Here is a 20,377-nt window from a genome sequence, read left to right as displayed (position 1 = left end):
TAAATTGTAGAAAGGCTTGAAATTGTTAAGGCTTTACATGCATTTACTGCAAAATTCATAGTACATAGATGACTCTATATTTGAAAATGATCATGTTCAGTCACGGAGTAATGTTAGCAACATCTATGAAGCGGAACATAAAACACTGGAGGAACTTTATTTCTGCTACACAAGGTAAAGGTGAAAGTTGAAGGGTATGTTGTGAACATGGCATCTGGCTTTACTGTCAAGCATGGATTATTGACAAGTAACAAAGCTTTATTGCACTCTCTCCAAAGAAAGATATGGCCACACAATGTATGTCTTCATCGATCTACAGAAGTGACGTTACGAAAAGTGTCAACGAAGTCGTCTACAGACTTGCAACAAAACGAAAAATACTGTATCGATGTTGTCAGGTACAGTATATGTTGAAAGTACAGTAGCATAGTTTAGCTATCAAATTAATTGTGGCACTGTGATATCGTCATCTTTGCACATTCAAAACTAGCATGAAAACGTCAATTTGGTGCTTTTATTCGCTGCAGTATACATCACAGTACAGATCTTTTACTGATGTACGACCCTGACAATCTGCTCTGTCTGTGGACATTTCCGGGCCATTGTCTGGGCTTTTGATATTTGCACTGATTACTGTACGTTTTTTTTTTTTTTTCTCAGCTTGGCAACATCACAGCTAACTCACAGCCCCCTCAACATCCTAACTCTCCTGTTCTCGTCACAGGTCTCGAGACTATGATGGCTTTGTGTGCAGCCTGCTCTTACCAGAGGAAGCACGGCGCTCCTCCTTGGCCTTAAGGGCCTTCAACGTGGAGCTGGCTCAGGCAGGTATTCCTGCACTCTTTGTGCATATACTGGAGGGTGTATTTTGAGACTTATATTATACACTGATGAGCCAAAACATTATGACAATTCACAGGTTAAGCCAATAATGTTCTCCAAAAAAAAGGGCACTTTGTGAGGTTTGGGTAGATTCCATGGTAAGCGAACAATCTGTTTTTGTAATGAATGTGTTGGACGCAGGAGAAATGGGCAGGAGTAAAGACCTGAGAGTTTGACAAGTGCAAAATTGGCTAGAAATCTTGATCTGAGCTTCTGGTCAGCAGTGGTGGGCAGGACCACAGCAGTCTGAGAAGGGACAAACTACAAACTGGCAACAAGGTGTTGTCTGCATGTGCATGCATTTCCTAGCAAAGGTCATGGTTCTTCCTGAACATCAATGTGATACAAATACAGGGGAGTTTTAAAGGGCTGTGTTTATGGAAGTTCTGCTCTGCGTTCCAAAAGGTAACCCCTAGGGTACTTTCCTTCTATACATCTGCTGGCCTGCGTACCATGTAGTATGGACATCTTCAAATCCAAGGTGATTTATTTTCCTATTGTTCTATTCTCCCTCCACAAGGTGAAAGATTCAGTTACCCAGAAGACTATCGGTCTGATGCGAATGCAGTTCTGGAAGGCTGCTATAGACGACATTTATAAGGATGACCCCCCTTTGCAGCCTGTCAGCGCAGAACTATGGAGGGTAAGTCTGTATTATTCAGGGGGTGCGGGGGATCAAAGAAATAACTTTGATTTGTCGTCTGGGTCTTCATAGTAGTAGATTTTCAAATTGCACACCTGGTGATGATCTGGTTGTCTGTTCAGTGTTGTTCATTTATTAGTAATGTGCAACATGCAAAAATATTTTACTGTAGTATTTTTCTTCTTCTTCAGGCTGTGAGAAAACACTACCTGACCAAGAGATGGTTGTTGAGGATCATCACTGAACGAGTAAGAAATGACAGCAACACTTCGGGTTACATTGACTACCTTGTAACTGCATAGCAATTCCTACAGTAAGAACGTTGTAGGTACATAATTGATATGCAATAAAGTTGTTAGTGGTATAAGTTATTGTATACGTTTTAAAAAGGTGCAGTATGGGGGAGGGGTGAGAAGGGCAAGAGGATGTAAAGACTTTGAACAAAAACAAGATCCATGTAAGCATACACTGCCAAATGTCCAACTTCCGGTGTTAACAGCCCAACCACCCCCATACCAAGTTTCACTAAACTAATCCTACTATCACTATACCGTTAGCAGTTGCTACATAATTACAAAGTTATGTCAATTAGGTATGTAGTTCCATGGTAGTTAATATAACCTTAATTTAAAGTGTTGACAAATTTAACCTTTACTTCATGACTTTACTACAAGAGATGTTTGGACATGGTAAAACAGTGACAATGAAACACCCCAGTGTCTTTGGCATAGTTGGGTGTTGTGTTTCTGCACAGAATGTAAGCCTCTTCTGATGCCAACAGGAGAAAGATATGGAGGACAGAGCCTACAGAACTCTGCAGGAGTTGGAGACATATTCAGAGAACACCCAGTCGTCATTACTGTACCTCCTCCTGGAGAGTCTAGGTAAGTGGCACCATCCTTTATATTTGTGTGAGTGTTTGTCTGTGTGTCTGGCCTGTCTATCTGGCTGGCTGTGTGAGATGTGTAAGACTTTGTGTTCCTCCACATTAATGACTGCGCCCTGTTTCGCATAGCCTGCCCTGACTTAGGTAAAGTATGATTCTATCAGGGAGAGGGAGAGAGCGCGGTGAGATAAAGTGAGACAGGGAAGCAAGGCCAAACTCCCATGTTCGTCTCAAGTGTTACACCCACGTTCCTGTGTGAGCGCTAATTATGTAGCGTGCCCTCCTTGAGATCACCTAATGCTGGATGGAGCTCGCTATGCTGGAAAGCTAATTAAGTGGAAGAGTCAGACAACCATTTTCTTTTTTGCGAAAGGAAGACATGAAAGCCTTTCCCCCTCCGTAACATTACAAAGCGTGTGCTTTGTGGCTGGGGTCAATTATGTATGCATCAGTGGCACTTGGTGTCTGCCGCCTCGGTGGGAGGAGATGGATCAGAGCATCTTTGACCTCGTTCTGTTGAATTACAACTCACGAGGGTCTGACTTTTCAGTTACGAGACAAAATTCAACTTTGCCGATGTCGTCGTTAATTTCACAAAATGGATGCATTTTGTTTTCTGAAAAATGTGTCTACTTTTAGATCACCTTTTGCACGCCATCTCCGTCATTTTAAGTAAATTGCTCTTTAGAGGGCAGCTTTTACTGCAGATGTTAAGGTGTTACGCACTACAATCTGTAATTGTGTGTAGTGAGTCATGGAAGTGTCTCATAGCCTCACTGCATGCCGTTAGGATTTACGATGATACAACAGTTTTCTTTCCTGGACTAAATTACACAGTATACTAAACATTAGTATGATAACGTGAGCAAGTGTGTCTCTGTTTGTGTCCAGGTGTGAAAAACGTCCATGCAGACCATGCTGCCAGCCACATCGGGAAGGCCCATGGCATCGTGACGTGCTTGCGAGCCACGCCCTACTACAGCAGCAGACGCAAGGTCTACCTGCCCATGGACATCTGCATGCTGGTGAGCCAGACCACATCCCTCCTTGTTTGATTTGAAACACTTTGATCTGTGTGAGTGGACCCGTCCACTTCTTATTAAAGACTCGGTCACTGTTGGTGAGATTGTAGAGTCCCTCTGATTCTTTACGCTGTATTACCAGTGATGTACCTGAAGGGGTTACATTACACAGTGTTGTTACATTGAAGGAGTCCACTCTACCCTCAAACGTTCAGCATCTTCAAATAGCTAAAACCTGTGGTTTCCCTTCTCTGCTCATCTCGTTAAGGAGAGTGCCTTGAGATGTGCCAATTATGACCATTTGACAATTATTTTGGAAGCTCTAACTCAGGTAATTCTTAAGTGAAACGGTGGAAGATAGTGGTGCTTTCATGTCCACAAATGTGACACTTTAGAATTCTGCCGACTGGTCAAGGAGATCCCCGTCCTTCCACTGGAACCTTCATTTTTGCTTGTGTACAAAGTAATGGAACTCATGGAATATAAATATTCTGTAGTTTTAAAGAGTGTAACCTCTAGTTTAATAACTCAAATGAAAATGTCAGCTAAAAATGTAAGTACATTGTGGTACACCACAATGTACTGCATTTGGCAAGACATTGTTTTGTAGACTGTGCCTCAGTATAGATGCGTTGTCATTGAGCTAGTTAGAAATGCTAGTGTTCAGACCAGCCTTGGGGAAGCCTTGAGGCACAGAAGCCCTTTCTGCAACAGTACAAAGAGTTTGCTTAGATCTAAATACCCCTCTGCATGACTGAAGAACTGATAAATAATGTGCAAATGAAAAGCACCATTATTTCTCAGTTTCGATTGAACATATCACAGGCTTGTTTGCAGTATGATAACATACCCATTTTTGGTGTGTGTATGTGTGTCACCCACCAGCATGGAGCCTCCCAGGAAGATTTTATCCGGGGAAACCGCGAGCAGCATGTCAGAGATGTCATCTATGACATTGCCAGTCAAGCCCATGTTCACCTACAACATGTATGTATTTCCACTCAAATGATGACTCACTTTTTTTCACTTGAGAGGAAAAAACATTCATCACTCTTAGATTAATGCAGTGGAACGGGGATTTGTTTAAAATGTATTGGCTTTAAGCGTCATTGGCTTCACATAAATCGAGACCTCTTCTCACCTGGCTTATATTAATCCGTGTTTTGACATGAATCAGCCTAATTAAAGTTTAATTTACATCGTAGTCCCTTTTCCTTCTGTCTCCCCAGGCCAGGTCTTTTAGCAAGAACGTTCCAGTTGCTGCCACCCCGGCCTTCCTACAAACGGTAGGATAACAATAACCAGGACACACCGTCAGTACCGCATCGTTTAGTTAGTCAGCTGTGGGGTTGCTCTTAGGTCTCAAGGATCTTCTGTGAATATCATGCAGAGGAAGTGCTCTGAATGATCAATACATCTCCAGAGTACACAATGCAATCGTTACTGCACGTGTTGCTACTGTGATGTCACTGTAACTGCTTGCATGACCAGTAAAACACAGTGCCCAAAAGATAACCTTTTAACAGTTCTACATTACCTATAATCCCTTGATTCCCTAGTCACTAAACGGTAGCATTAAAGATGGCTAAAACACCCCTCAGCATGTCAAATAATTGAGTGCTTTTAGTCCTTGAGTACTCCCTGCTTCTTGCCCCCACCTTTTAGTTTGTGATGACAGTCCAGTGATCTCTCGTGGCTGTTTGGTCGACCGGATGATGGTCGCTCGCCAGCGGGAACTCACTGTAGCCTCAACTCTTCACAGTAGGAATGCTAGACAGACCTTCTAATGCTCCACCTTTAATCACATCATCACACACCACCTAGGGAGTATATGTGAGCATTAGCCACAAATCACACATGCGAAGGGGAAGGAGAGAGAGAAGTTGAGTGACGGATGACGGTGGGCGGCGGGGGGGGGGTTAAAACTGCAGCCAAGCGATGGCAATAAACCACCTGGCTTCAAGTGTTCTCTCTTTTCGTCATCTCTCACTCTCTCCATCTAGGATACTTATCTCACAAAGCCAAGCTCTAAAAAAAGAACCAGAGAAAGTACTGTGTGTCTGTGTTGTTCCAGCTCTTAAAAGGCACTCTCTTAGCCCCTGAATAATGTTTTCCACCATGTTAGCCTTGTGTGTCAAGGGCATAACTGGAGCACTTTATAACACACTCATTTCCCCAACCCATATGTATTGTACAGTGGGGGGATTTTTTTTTATCCCCCCCATGCTGATTTTGTATGTTTGCCCACTGACAAAGAAATTATCAGTCTACAATTTTAATTGTAGGTTTATTTGAACAGTGAGAGACAGAATAACAACAAAAATCCAGAAAAACGCATGTCAAAATTGTTCTACATTTATTTACATTTTAATGAGTGAAATAAGTATTTGACCCCCTTTCAATCTGAAAGATTTCTGGCTCCCAGGTGTCTTGTATACAGGTAACGAGCTTACCTGTATACAAGACACCTGTCCACAGAAGCAATCAATCAGATTCCAAACTCTCCACCATGGCCAAGACCAAAGAGCTGTACAAGGATGTCAGGGACAATATTGTAAACCTACACAAGGCTGGAATGGGCTCCAAGACCCTCGCCAAGCAGTTTACATTTACATTTATGCATTTAGCAGATGCTTTTATCCAAAGCGACTTCCAAAAGAGAGCTTTACAAAAGTGCATAGGTCACTGATCATAACAACGAGATAGCCCCAAACATTGCGGGTAACTAAAATATGAAGCACACATTGTGAAAACTAAATAGGTCCCAAAGGGAATAACCGTAAGACCTTGTAGTTAAACAAGATACAATTAAACAACATGAACCTTGAAAAGTGTAAGGGTGTACCTGTGCAAAAAAGCAAGCAACAAAATTATATTACACAGCAAGTACAATAGTTTTAAGTCAGTTACAACTAATCTACAACAGCAGCAAGTGGTCAACAAACCTGGTGGTCAACTACAAGAAACGTCTGACCTCTGTGACTGTCAACAAGGGTTTTGCCACCAAATACTAAGTCCTGTTATGCAGAGAGGTCAAGTACTTATTTCACTCATTAAAATGCAAATCAATTTATAACAATTTTGAGATACGTGTTCTGGATTTTTTTAATTGTTATTCTGTATCTCACTGTTCAAATAAACCTACCATTACAATTATAGACTGATCGTTTATTTGTCAGTGGGCAAACATACAAAATCAGTAGGGGATCAAATCTTCTTTTTTTTCTCACTGTATCATGCTGGTCAATGTAAGAACACCCAAGTAGACAGAAAGGAACGCCAGACCTCACAACAAACGTTTAATCAGGAATTCAGATCAGTTGAAAGATTTCTGCAGAGATGTTTCATGAGGTAAAAAAGGCCTGAAACCTCTTGATCATGAAAAGGAATCCTATTCTATCAGTTCTGATGAATGCTTATTGCGTTCAACTGATGCAAGGTAGGTAGGGTCCTGCTACATCAAAGTCAAACCTTATCTGGATCATGCTCTGTCATTAGATTCCACAGGAAATATTTGAAAGGACTGTGGTTTCAAGTGAGTTTTCAATTTGAAAACAACCCATGTTATGCCAGTTGTTGCTTCTATTTGTGTCTGAATCCTGTCTTTTTGTTGTCTTGTTTTCCGGTTGCATTTTGCTCTAGGTGGTATTGGAAGACTACCTTCAGAGAGTACGGAGGGTAGACTTTGACGTGTTCCATCCGAGCTTGAGGAACCGAAACCCCTTGATTCCCATCCAACTCTACATACGCTCTTGGAAGAAGACCTATTGATGTCAATGACTCCCTTACTCTTTGCTCTGGTAATTTATTTGAAAGGTTACCATGCTGATGGACAGCTCTGTTTTGGCATTTCCGTACACCAGTCTGTACGCGTGGGTTTCATCAAGACAGAACAGGATGCCTGATACGAAACCACCAATTCCAGCGTACTTCCATTTATCGTCGAAGAAAGTGGAGGGTCATAGCTCTGGTATTAATCTGTGTTTTTGGACTCTCCCATGTACAAGTGCTGGCTCCTGAAGCATTTCGGACCAGTGGTTTACTTACCTAGAACCAGCCAATTCTCCAATCATGGTATCAAATCAAGCTGTCCTTTAACAATCCGTATTGACCTGAAAGCTGGATTAAAGGTACAACAATTTGTTTAGACTAAGACATCAAGTATCCGAAGTAAGGCACGATTGTTGAGCTAAGGACACTGCACTGGAGACAGAAGCACTGATGTTTGTCCCAATAAATAATGTAGCTGTGTATTTAGTTTCTTAGTCTTTCTTTTGAAAGCTTTTCTATAAAGAAGAAACCTAGAACTATAATTTGAACCTTTTCCATGTCAAAGGTCTGTAGGCAAAAGTAATGTTTCAAGAGCAGAAAAAACCATAGACGTCTTTGAAGATTGTGTTCCACACTCTAAAACTTTGATCCACCAAAACTAACTCAGTCCTTGGCCATCAAAAGGACTGCCTTTAAGCCTCTTCACAGAATGTTGTTCTAAATTACCCAGCAGTTTGAAAAGGTGTCTTTGAAACATGACACTGACACTGTTGCTCTCCGCTGACATCATTCTGTGTACCCATGGCCATGAAGGTGCTCTCCACCCATTCACAATAACTTCAATAACTTCTTAATTTTTTTCCATACGCAGAGAATGTACCCTCAAACATTTACATTAATTTTCAGGTTTTATTCTCAAAATAATTTGTTTACAGGTTTAGTACTTACCATGGGACCTGCTGTGCCCCTTGTCTGGCTCGTCATCATTCAGTTCAGCAACAAGATCATGACTGTTTCAATGATGACGCTAATGTTTGACAGCATAGAGATGGCCATGACCTTTTGTCCTATATTCATAATTAAATTCCTCCATCATTAGAAGTAAAATTGGTGCAACACAGTCGATGTGTCCACACTAATGAAGAACATTTTTTTTTCACATTGTCATTTAGCAGATGCTCTTATCCAGAGCAACATACAGTAAGTACAGGGTCATTTCCTAGAGGCAAGTAGTGCCTCGCCCAAGGACACAACATCATTTAGCACAGCCGGAAATTGAACTGGCAACCTTCTGATTATTAGCCCGATTCCCTTACCGCTCAGCCACCTGACTCCCTTCCTGATTCACTTTTTAATATTGTAAAACAACTCTATCCTTACTGAGTTTTGGGAGAGAAAAAAATTACACTTTTTTAACTATAAGTAATTGTCTTTATAGAAATCACAGTTTGTGAGGATGATGTCTGCCTCCAAACAAAAATGGAAGCATTCAAATGCAGATGGCTGAGTGCCTCGCATGTTCTGCCATCAAAAAAATCCTTAACACACACAGGCATTAAATTATACATTGGAGTTGTCGCTGACCTGCTTACACTATAAAATACACTACACTCAAGTAGGATGCAAGTTTGTAAGTATAGGATGTCTTGGGTTCTTTGGCAAATTGTCTCACCCAAAGTTTTTTTTTAAATCCAAACCTTATGATAAGGAATTAAATAGTGGAAAACTATTGAACATATTAATATACCCCTGTACTTATTTACTTAACGGTAGTCGTCAATGGCTTGACAGAGGTTTGTCCTCGTAAGAAGTAAAAATGGGGGGGAGGGGACAAGTTCATTCACCCTCTCTGGCTTTATCACCGATTAAGTGATCAGCTGCTAAAGTAGGAGGCATGCATTTTATCCTGTCAACTAATGTGAACTGTTAGGATGGTTCTGCACCATGTAATTACCAGCAACGGCCATCGTAGCCATGGTCCTTTCCTAACCCCCTGTGCTTGAAAGTAAGCACTCTCAGAGCAACATCACAAAGAGCTGTAATCTTTATATGAGTGCAGAGGATTTGACAAACAACCCCTACTACTGTTCTTGAAGCAAAACAATCTCTCAATAGCAAGAATTCGTCATACCTAGCCCTTACCTACAAAACCCATTTGACAGATCAAAATATTATTTCCTCCCCCCATGGATACTTTTTTTGCTCTTGATGTGGAGGCACGCATGTGGATGGGGGTTGAACATGGCTTACTTGTTGGTTTTGTAGATTATCTTTATTAAGTTTAAGGTCATAGACAGTAGGGACAGGGAACCTCTCCTCTAATCCTACCCCATCTTCTTGTAGATTATCTGCTTTATGAATCAATTATTTCTATCAAATATCCAGTATTGATTAGTGAACTGCATTCTCACACAGCTCTTTACTTAACCCTTGTGCTGCCTTTGGGTCACAATGAACACAATGAGCAATGCATAATGGCTTGTTGTCACAAGCCATCATTGTGACAACTTTACCCAATACAAAAACAAATAAAAAGCATTTTCTTTTAACCTTCGCGCTGTGTGTGTGTGTGTGGGGGGGGGGGGGGGGGGGGGGGGGGAAACAGCCCGACGGTTAAAAGTAAATGCTTCACTTTATTTTTGTATGAGGTAAAGTTGTTGCAACACATGGGGGGGGTCAAAATGACTGAAGGGTCACAATGACCCAAAGATTACACAAGAGTTAAATAATCCAACCACCAAGAATTTAAAGTAAAATAGATTAAGTAAGCTTTTTTATAGTTTCCCTTATTTTATAGATTCTCATCTTGAAAAATATTTGAGAGGAAAGTGAAGATGACGAGGGGAGTTTGGTCTCTCAATTGAACCCTTTACCTAGGAGTAGGGTATGTTGTGGAAATGTGTGCATATGAGGGGGAGAGAAGTAGGAGAATGCGAACAGACAAAACAGTTACAATAACAGTAAGGGTGAGGTCCACACCGGTTAAGTGTGAACTAGTGCAGCAGTTCAGTCGTAAGACGAAATAAAAATAAAGGTTTTTGATGCAGCCCAAAGCACCAAGACAGCACCAGCCTCCTGAGATTGAAACATTTAGTTTGTTCCAGAGGAGAGAAGCTATATATAAGAACACCTTGTCCCCCCGTCGTTTTCAGTTTGCACACACAGTAACTCACCACATTTTATCATTCTGTTTTTGAAAGAAATTATTGTTTCCCAAATATTTTCTCAACTTTAAGATGTACTTGACAGATATTTGAAAGTTGACTGTACAAAACATGTTATTCCTCCACATTATTGTGGTGGAATAAGCGTTTGGGGTTTGTGATGGGAACATAGTCATGTGTTTCATTTTGTCTTGCATGTGTCTTGGCACATGTTTCTCAGTTTTTTGTTGTTGTGGTTTAGCATACATTCAATATTCCTAAGACCATCAAAGGCAATTTCATTACATTTGGGGTCTGACTTCTCCGCACCACATGTGTTTTGCATGGCTCTGTGGGCATCTGTAAGAGCTCCACACTTCGAATGAGTTGCGCTTCTCGATGCAAGCACAGCATAGGGTCTTATCATCCTGAAACAGGTGCTGGTATAATCCAAACTGTTTTACATGGTTAATTCCACATTTCTCTCCCTAAAAACACTGTCATGGAAGCAGGGCCTTCTGAGACTTGGTGAACCAATGCATTATCCGGTCTCATTAGAACCAGTTGGAAACTCAAATGCAGTATGTACAGGCTGATCAATTCTGTTCTGTATCTGTTCACTTGGACCCCAAGGGACTTAAGCAGGAATGTATTTCGCTACTCTGAAATGCTTGTGTAATACAGCGTGTTGCAATGCTTGAGCAATGGATGCAATTGACAGACCACAATTTGACTGATATCATGAGCGGCCAGGGCTTGCATGGAAAATATTGAAACTATTTCTCCTAGTAGTAAATGAGACACCTGTTATAAATGGCAGCTATGGTCCCAGGAAAAGAAGGAATTCATAGTGGACCCAATATATAGACACTGGAAATTTGATTTAAGTTGGTCGACCAACTGTACCATTTTCCATGAAAATCTATTCAAGCTTATCCTCCTCAATACCTGCCAATTAGCGATGGAATGCCCATTCTTAGGTCTCACAATAATATCCATAAATAATGGAAGATGATTAGTCTAAGATAAGTATGGCTCCAACTGACCTTCCAGCTCTACAGTCCACCGCACATAGATCTTTTTTTGGTAGTTCATCATCATCTATTCCCTTTTATGTCTAGATTTTGGAGCCAAAATATCCATCTTGCACAGCACGCAATTTATTAAGACACAAGTGAACTATTCAGTTGTCCTGAGTCGCCAGTCATAGCTGGCTCTCTCTGTAGCCCCTTATTATAAAAAGTATGGACATGCATATTTTTGGAATCCACAGTTATAAAAGATGAATACATTTGTTTCATGAACATAACAATGTTCGTAAGGACTCTTGAGTCCATAAAGGGGTGAGCTAAGTGAGAACTCAAAGGAAACATTTACAGAACGCTGTGGCCTTTGCTGGGATGGAGTCTATTAGTGCATAATGGGAGCTACCGCTACGAGGTTGTTGTTGTTGTTGTAATGGATATGTTCTGGATGACTTACACACTTGAAGAGGGTATATATATTAAGGTTTACTTTCATAAAAGTAGTTTCATTTGTGAACTCCTATGGATTTATTTTTAAATGAAAGGAATGAAAATTAATGTCAAGGAGAAAGACGAATGTGAAATACAGATTTTGTCTTGTCCTTCTACCTGGTTCTCTTCCAGTGTGCATAGAGACCAAACCTGAGAAGAACTTGAGAAGCAATTGCTTGAGAAGCATGACAATTGCAGATAGTTTGATGTAATTCCAGTGTATTTTTCTAAACTTGCATACTAGTTATGTTACCTGCATTATAAATGATGTGTGTGTCTCTGTTTACAGAGCTGCAATTATAGCTGGCAAAATAGTGCACACTTTACATAATGGAAAGGATTCCGACTAAATTTATGTAGGTTTTAAGCTGTCTCTCAAGCATGTACACTTCACATCAACTCCACATCATTCTATGTCATTTAAAGCTTAAATGTGCCATGCTTTATGAGACGCTGTCGGTAATCATCCTCAGATGGAACATACATAGAGTTGTGAATCCCTCTTTCCTGTTGTTCCTGTTGTTCAGTGGATTAACAAAGTCAAATGTAAACTATGAGCTGCTTTGACCACCCCTCGAATCCTTATGAATAAAGCACATGTTTTACTGCTTGTTTTTTGCCACTAAGCAGTGAAACATTTCTGTTCCTTGAATAACCTGAATAAACTTAGAATCCATTCCACCACCGCATATAAATTATTTCCAAAGCATTTACACAAGACAAGTGTCTTTATTTCAAAACCGTACACAATCTTTTTTTCTTTGCTTTTAATACTTGATCCATCAAAGCAAACAATGAATTGGACACATTAGTGACAGGGCACACGTACACAGGTTTTCATGGTAAGGGTCCTGCATGTGTGCTTAAAAATGTCAACCATTCCATTTGTTTGTTGTTGTTTTGTGCTTTGTGTGTGATCTCTTAATTGACACCTGTGCTCATTGCCATTTACCATTTAAATTGATTGTCTTAATTGACTTCTGATTGACTTGGTGATTTATTAAGATGCATTTGGAAGCCCTTGAAGGGTTTTGAATTGAATGAATTAACTAAACCTTTTTTTTGTATTAAATTGGTTATTCTTTTTTTACAAGTTAGTTTGCTTTAGTGGATTTGCAGTACCTTTTTTATCTTAAGTATTTTCAAGTAACTTAATTTACTAATTCCTGAAAAAAACATAGGCCTACACATTTAGTTTAAATATTCGACTATGTTTCATATTGTGAATTCCACATGCACTCATAAAAGATTACATCTAGGGTCAGCTAATAGGCAGTAGATTCTCCTAGATGGCTAAAATTGTGCTAAAACCTTAGTAAACTCATTTATTCTGCTAGCATGTTTAGGACGATTTAGCCCAGTGGCTATGAAAGCACAAACCCTTCCTGCGGGGATAACAGCCATCTGCGTAAAAACGTGACTGGCACACTGCAAACCATGTCACCAAGCGTAGTAAGAAAAAATAATAAAAAAAATAAAATCCGTTGTCTTTGTTTACTCTTGCCTAAAGAGGTGGGCAGCTGCATGATTTGGGGGTTAGTGGTGGTGAAATGCAGGCTATTTTATTGCAACCCTTTTGCCTTGCTGCAGGCATGGCACGCCGCTGCTCCACCACATAGGGCTAAGAGAGAAAATAAGAAGTACCGAAAGGCTCTAGAATTCTGCACTGATGCATAATCTGCCATACGGGATTATGACAATTTTACAAAAAAATAAGACTCAAGATTAAGACTGGAATCACTGGTGTAGCCTGGGTTCTCCTTTAATGGACATCGTGTGTGCGCGCAAGCATGAGACATCACGTTTTGGGTCTGACAAATTCTAGCAAATATTTTTATTGTTGAGGCAGAAAATGGGTGCCAATGATGTTTCCGAGTTGAACACAAATCCAATTCAAACAGCATAGGGAGCCTTAACCATTTCACAAATTGCAACGGGTTATGAGTATTACATCACTGAACACAGAACAATATACCCGGAACAATAACACATTCATGATGTTACATTTTCACAACATCAATCTAAAAGACATGCAAATGGGTCATGGTTTAAATGTGACCGTCTGAAATAGCGTTGCCATTAGCCAAAACGCGCACTTGGGAATATGTTCATGAATTTCACTTGTTCACTGATAGTTCTCAGTTCGTCTTTAGTAGTCTTGCCTACCTCCTGCAAAGTAATATCAGTTCGACTTGACTGAGTCAATGTCAAATAGCCTAATCATGAAAGAATGTCATGTTTTAGAGGCATTCTTGGTTTGTGAGCGTATGAAAAGCTGGTGCGCTCGGAGTCTGAACTTCTGATCTCTGACGCTGTATATTATGACATTCCAACAACTATTAGTGGCCAATATCCAAAAAGCAAAAAAAGAGAAATTGCACCATTCGTTTCCAATTACATTTCCAACGACAAAGACTGCAATAGGCGTGAAAGATGCTGTGAATGCAAGCGTCAGTGTCCCGATGGTTTTAGCGGCTTTAATGTCGGAAAAAGTGGGTTTTGTGACACTTTGGCTGTCACTTTCAGCCAGATGTTTTCTGCGCTTTGAGTGCTGGCGTATGGTCGACAGGGAAATTATATTTATTACCACAGTCCCCCCTAAGAGAGTGAAATCAAACGCTGGGAACAGTAGAAGAATGTTCCAAGCTCGGGTCGGGAACTCGCTTATGGTACCAATTGCGTAATTGCACATCCTGCTACATGGATTGTATTCAAGGGCAATTTCATTGCTGAAAATCATTGGAGACACTGCCAACAGAAAACTCCCCACCCAAGAGAAAATAATAAGGATTGTGGTCCGTTTACGCGTAATCACCGACTCCTTGTGTAATGGTCTCAAAACTGCAATGCTCCTTTCGATGGTTAGAAGAAATATAGTCGTAATCGACACCAAAGTGCAGCCGGCAAATATGGGACCGATGACAGCACATGGGTGAAAGGTTGACGCTTGTGAATTGTTAAAGGTCCATTCCGGCGAGGAGTTGTTAAACATGAGTGACACCTCTGCGTAAACAGACAGAGGCACCACAAAAATTCCCACCGCCAGGTCTGCCACCGCCAGAGACGCTTTGAGATATCCCTGTGGCGTGTGGAAGTGCTTGGTCCCTAGCACCACGGCCAAAGTCACAGTGTTTCCAAACAAGATAGCGAAAACCAAAAGCACCATAAAGAGCACCATTACAATTTTGCTGGCCAGTGTACAGCAACACACGCTGCAATTTACCGGTTCAAGTCCCTTCAGCATGCTTGGTCACTATGAGGATTCGCCCATGGGATTGTGTTACTTTTGCAATAACGTAGATGACGCCCTCGCTCTTAAATGCATGCTACAGCACGAGCAGCTGGAATGACCACACTTGACTTCAGGACATGGCACGCGCCCTCTGCGCTTGCTCTTGCATGGAGATGCTGTCACGCGTGGTTGAGCCGTTACAGGAAAGAAAAAAAAGGTGACATCATATTTAAGCCTGACAACAGATGGAATATAGCAAATACAGCAGCATGACAGTCCTACTACATGATGTGATCCTTGCTGGTATCCAACATGTAACTTGTATTCAAGGTATAGCCTACCGGTCTACAATTTCCAAAACTAAACAACCAAAACTAAATCATTTTAATATTATACTCAGACTGTTTAGGTACATAATCTACTGATATGGATGGTTATATAGAGCAAAGTTACAATTAGAGAAAGTGCAATGAGATGGCATAACTGGTAACTTACCTTGAAATCATCTTAACTCCCTCGGTCAATCAAGAGCAATGCTTTGTGATTAAGATCCGTCGGATCTTGAATAATCACCCTGCAATTCACAAAATTCGGAAGTATCCTAAATGTGATAATCTAAAACTCCAACCTTAGGATTGTAGAGAGAATCCAGTGTAGTCGGCCAGGCTTTAAAGTTATGTCTGCCTTCCCAGCCTGCAGAGGGATGTAATAGTGCCATTACAATTTCATTCTTTTACGCAGGCAATCTGAAGCCCCATTGGCTGAGGTGTTTGATGGTTATCATTCCGCCTCAGACACAGATTCAGAATCAGAATCAGAAAAGCCTTCATGGCGATTAAACCCTTTAAGAGTTTAGGTTGGTTGAGGGGCAGTTCTATGGGCGTATGTGAAGCCGTCTGTGACATGCTTGCGTGTAAAAAGGGCTATACAAATACATTTGATTTGATTTGATGAAAGCTTGCACAGACAAGGAATTTACTTTGTCAGGAAGGTGTATACATTCCACCTTAACTTAAATATGTAGTCTACCTATACTAAAGGTACAAAGTCTCACTAATCCTAAGAATAAAATAAAGAATGTGAAATATAAAATGGCCATAATATACAATATAAAAATACAAAAAATATAAAAAATACTTAAAGTGCAATAAAAACATATAGTGTAACATAGCCTTGTTGAAGAGGCCAGCGGTGGTTGGGAAGAAACTGTTGGACCGCAGCCTTCTGCCAGAGGGGAATGGTTGAAGCAGGATGTGTCCAAGGTGGGAGGAGTCGGCCACAATCTTCCTCGCTCACCTCAGTGTTCTCGAGGTGTGTAGGTCCTCGAAGGTAGGCAGATTGCAGCCAATCACCTTCTCAACAGTGCGGATGATACGCTGCAGTCTACTCTTGTCCTTGGCAGTGGCAGCAGTGTAACAGATTGAGGTGAGGTGAGGATGGACTCAATGATGGCTGTGTAGAAGTGCACCATCATTGTCTTTGGCAGGTTTAATTTTTTCAGCTTCTGTAGGAAGTAATAGTTCTATTAATAGTTCTAATTAAATTGGATCATTTTATATGGTTTATTTAACTGTTCAGCAGGTTTGCCGACATGTTTTGGTCAAAAATGTTGATGCATACTTTATTATTTTACGTGTGGCCTTATGTATATAAGTGGTATCGACATAACGTAGTAGCAATGGCAATGCCCATCTACCAACACAAGCCTATTGACATCAATAGTATACAGTAGCACAATGTGTTTATAGCACCATTAAATTACAACACAACAGCCATCTTGCAAGTCTTAAAATATGACCATGTTTTACAGAAGTGGACACAGAAAAACAAAAGCATAATCTTTTTTCCATAGTGGTAGCCACAGCGATAATCCTTAATCCAGGGTCACACGTGCAATTTTGGTCCCTGTGTTGACACTTCAGAAACACTAGGCAAGGCTGGATTTCGTTTGTTGTTCCTAATCTTGAACAGACTCTCATCAAATCTGCATCTTGATAATTTTATTTTGAAGATTTAGTGAAGGTTAGATTAAGGTCAGTGCAATCTTAGGTTTAGAAATCTGACCATGGATGTAGAAGATTATTATTATTGTATAATTGACATTTTTTAAGATTATAACCTTGTTTGCTCCTTGCAGTTACATGTGATTTAAGATGCAGACCAGTACAACAGTGAGTATGCATTTTCCCCACAGCGAGTGAGGAGGGCACAGATGATGCATCCGTTGTGTATTAGTATTTTTTTTTCAGTGGTCTGTAGTTCCCAATACTGAACCTAGTTCTGGTCAATATCCTGCAGGTTTTCCATTTAGCTTCAGTCTCATGAAATCCACGGACAGTAAATGAGTTTGTGCGGGTACTTATTTCACAGGAGCACAACCACCCATTATGGCTAAGTAAAACCGATCGTTTGCATTCGAGAGGAAGCACAATTTTAAAATGTCATAAAAAAATTATAGATAGGGTCTCAACACATGCTTTCCTCCAGCATCTGTTGTTAAAATGTTCCCACCAGGTGACAGCAGTGAGACACATCCATGTGACTTCACAGGCCTTAATCATATTTTAAATCTCCTTTCTTTGTTTTAGTGAGATAATCACTGAGAAAGGAGTTGAACAGCATCTTACTTCTTCACCTACAGTTTCTGCCCAAGGAATACCTGGTGGCAAACTGAGATGTTCCAGTGGCAAGTAGCATTTCAATTTGGAGACCACTTCTTCAACCAATCCCCAAGGGTGAACGGCTTTAGAGTCGCAATGCTTGGAGAAGCTGTCTGGGGAGCGACATGTAAAATGGTTATGACCTTTTCCCTTCCTTTCTCTAAATGTATTGTCTTCAGAACATGCATTACAGTCGGTCTCAGTGAACATAACAGTCAACATTATTATTTATAAATCCTTGAATGTCAGAAGGAAGGAAGAGTTCTATAGAGAAACGAACAGAGAAGAAAACGAGAGAGAATGGTGGACAGAATGCACCAAGACAAATGGGTCTGAGAGGAAAATAGAGAGAGAGAGAGAGAGAGAGAGAGAGAGAGAGAGAGAGAGAGAGAGAGAGAGAGAGAGAGAGAGAGAGAGAGAGAGAGAGAGAGAGAGAGAGAGAGAGAGAGAGAGAGAGAGACCATTAGCGGGCATGACATAGCGACGGACAACTCTCAGTTCTCTCCCTGAGCCCACAATGCTAAGAGACAGGAGCCAGCGAGTGGAATCAATGTTGTATTAATTTGCTTTGACCATGACATGCAACCATGTCTGTAGGGAAAGACAAGCACTGTATCCATCCTCCCCCCACTCTCTGAAACTAAGCTCAGATCTGCTGGGTCAAGCTCTCAAGGGTGGACGCAAGTGTGATTTGGGGGCTAGTATGTGTGTGGTGGTGGGGGTGGGGCTGAGTGACAGATGGGTGATGATGGCTGGGCATTAGGTTTTATTTATACATTGACTAGTTGCTGTGAGTCAAGCTTGTGTTTCTATTCCATTTGAGTACAATTCCGTCCCTTCCATAGAAGCCTATCTGATTAGATTTATTTCTGACAGACTGTGTTGTTCTAATTTCTGGAAAAGATTTAACATAATTGCACAGGCATTACCTTTTAGTCATTAAAATCACCTAAATTGAATTACCTTTTTATTTTTATGCATCCTTGTTTTATGAAATTATTTGAATTCAACCAACAATTATTTATATCTGAGCACATTAAGAATATTTTAAGGACTAATAACACAAGCGGGCCCCTTTTAATTTCTTGCACATGTTTAAAGATATATAAGTCAACTGGAAATGGCCCTTGTCAGCCAAAGTGGTTCCTCACAAATAAGTTTAATTGGCTAAGCTCCCAATCAAAGAATGTTATTGTTATGTTCACATTTATGATTTTCAGTCTTGAATTTCTACTCTTTCATGTGTCTGAGGAACATTCAAATCAATTATAGGAGTAAATTGCACATCATGATTTCCAAATTAAGGTTGTTGAGGAATATGACAATTCAATTTGTATAAAGTGTCGACAACAAAATAAAATACAATTTTGCACTGATATTATGACAATGTTTTATAGATTCGTTGTACATCGGTTTTAAACTATCATAGGTAACTTTAATCAATGTCAGTGTAACAGACCAAATAATCATGTGGAGTTTGCTCAATTTGTATTTGCATATTATACATGGCACTTGATTTATACCATGTACAGATCTCTCCATATACATTTTACATTCCACCACAGTCAATGTATGGAACAATAGAAGATAGAGACGTTGTGAGAAGTAAGTCCACAGGCAATTAAGCTGCACATATGTCAAAAAGAAGGAGGTAACAGCAGTTCTGGCAGATCTCAGGTCAGGTCTGTCCCCAGCAACTGATATGGGCACTTCCTTGACAACAGGGAGAGAGTTCTGATGGCAGAGAGCGCAGAGCAAACATTGGTGAGTGAAGAGCCATCTGTTTCAGACAACAGAGGTTTCGCGGAGCAGGTCTGAAATACTTAAGACATGCTGAGGTTCAGCTGTTAAAGCTCCTTAGGGTGGGCAGTTGTTTATGTGTTTGTAGCAGTCCGGTTGCTTTAGACCAGCCATATCTGACCAGGCATTGTGCGATTGTGTGTGCGGAAGGGTGGGGGCTGAGTGGCAGACAAGCGAAGCATGGCTACCTGGCAGGTGGTTGGTCAGCCCTATTATATTACCGATTGGGTGACAGTAAACCCTTGCAGAGATTCACATTAGCTGTTCCACCAGACATGTTGTCCCACATTTGCATGGAACAAACAAAATAAATGCCTTCAAAGAAGGTTGTTAGCATTGATGAGACCACCATTAATGACCAAGCTGGTCTGAAGTACAGTGACAAAACCCAAACCAACAAATAAACCCCAAAAACACGCAATAAGGTTTAGAAATACCTAAGAACACATAAATTATGTAAACTACCCACTGTGAGATCAATAGCAGCATCCACCTGATTTTCAAATAAATCTACGTAGTCCTGGCCCACTGGTGTTGCTCCTTGTCAACTTGACCAAAGCCAGTCTGATTTCACTCCATCCAAGATCATCCAAGCTATATATATGTTGTTACGCACTATGAATAGGATGCTACTTATCCGAAGGTACAGCTTGGTGGCTACCAGGCTAAGGATTAGAGAGAGGAAAGTTGTGACACTGCCCTAGATCCTCTTAATTATAATTCCAGACAAAGCATTGGGAAGTGAGGGAGAGTGATATGTTTACTTTCTCTGTGAAGTTTTCCATCCACTATTAAGAAAGGCCTGGAAGAAAGACATGGGT

The 20,377-nt window shown here is 40.6% G+C and overlaps 2 protein-coding genes across 3 annotated transcripts; one reads left to right on the top strand and one right to left on the bottom strand.

Annotated features, from left to right (window-relative positions):
• Positions 1-149: 149 nt before the first annotated feature.
• On the top strand, positions 150-8,322 carry ndufaf6 (NADH:ubiquinone oxidoreductase complex assembly factor 6). Of its 2 annotated transcripts, none has more exons than XM_047051332.1 (9): positions 150-398; positions 725-824; positions 1,403-1,525; positions 1,717-1,773; positions 2,307-2,409; positions 3,303-3,436; positions 4,319-4,420; positions 4,663-4,719; positions 7,076-8,318. In XM_047051332.1, the coding sequence occupies exons 1-9, from the start codon at positions 208-210 to the stop codon at positions 7,202-7,204; spliced, it is 996 nt and encodes a 331-aa protein (XP_046907288.1). In that variant the 5' UTR covers positions 150-207; the 3' UTR covers positions 7,205-8,318. The 2 variants fall into 2 exon arrangements, with proteins under 2 accessions (XP_046907288.1, XP_046907289.1); XM_047051333.1 differs by having other exon boundaries at positions 199-398; positions 725-828; positions 7,076-8,322.
• A 5,286-nt stretch (positions 8,323-13,608) lies between these two features.
• On the bottom strand, positions 13,609-15,667 carry LOC124488621 (beta-2 adrenergic receptor). Its single transcript, XM_047051331.1, has 2 exons — positions 15,592-15,667; positions 13,609-15,272 (listed from the first exon to the last, which is right to left on the bottom strand). The coding sequence occupies exon 2, from the start codon at positions 15,106-15,108 to the stop codon at positions 14,098-14,100; it is 1,011 nt and encodes a 336-aa protein (XP_046907287.1). The 5' UTR covers positions 15,109-15,272; positions 15,592-15,667; the 3' UTR covers positions 13,609-14,097.
• Between the last annotated feature and the right edge of the window lie 4,710 nt (positions 15,668-20,377).

The sequence above is a fragment of the Hypomesus transpacificus genome, unplaced genomic scaffold, assembly GCF_021917145.1.
Source record: "Hypomesus transpacificus isolate Combined female unplaced genomic scaffold, fHypTra1 scaffold_149, whole genome shotgun sequence".
In the NCBI taxonomy this organism is placed as follows: domain Eukaryota; kingdom Metazoa; phylum Chordata; class Actinopteri; order Osmeriformes; family Osmeridae; genus Hypomesus; species Hypomesus transpacificus.
This window is presented reverse-complemented; position numbering and strand designations above follow the sequence as displayed.

What these genes read in the sequence shown, in the direction of transcription:
- LOC124488621 (XM_047051331.1), bottom strand. Translation starts at nt 15,108, where the DNA reads ATGCTGAAGGGACTTGAACCGGTAAATTGCAGCGTGTGTTGCTGTACA.
- ndufaf6 (XM_047051332.1), top strand. Translation starts at nt 208, where the DNA reads ATGGCATCTGGCTTTACTGTCAAGCATGGATTATTGACAAGTAACAAA. An exon ending in CCATGGACATCTGCATGCTG is followed by an intron (nt 3,437 to 4,318) that starts GTGAGCCAGACC and finishes GTCACCCACCAG; the next exon opens with CATGGAGCCTCCCAGGAAGA. An exon ending in CCCATGTTCACCTACAACAT is followed by an intron (nt 4,421 to 4,662) that starts GTATGTATTTCC and finishes CTGTCTCCCCAG; the next exon opens with GCCAGGTCTTTTAGCAAGAA.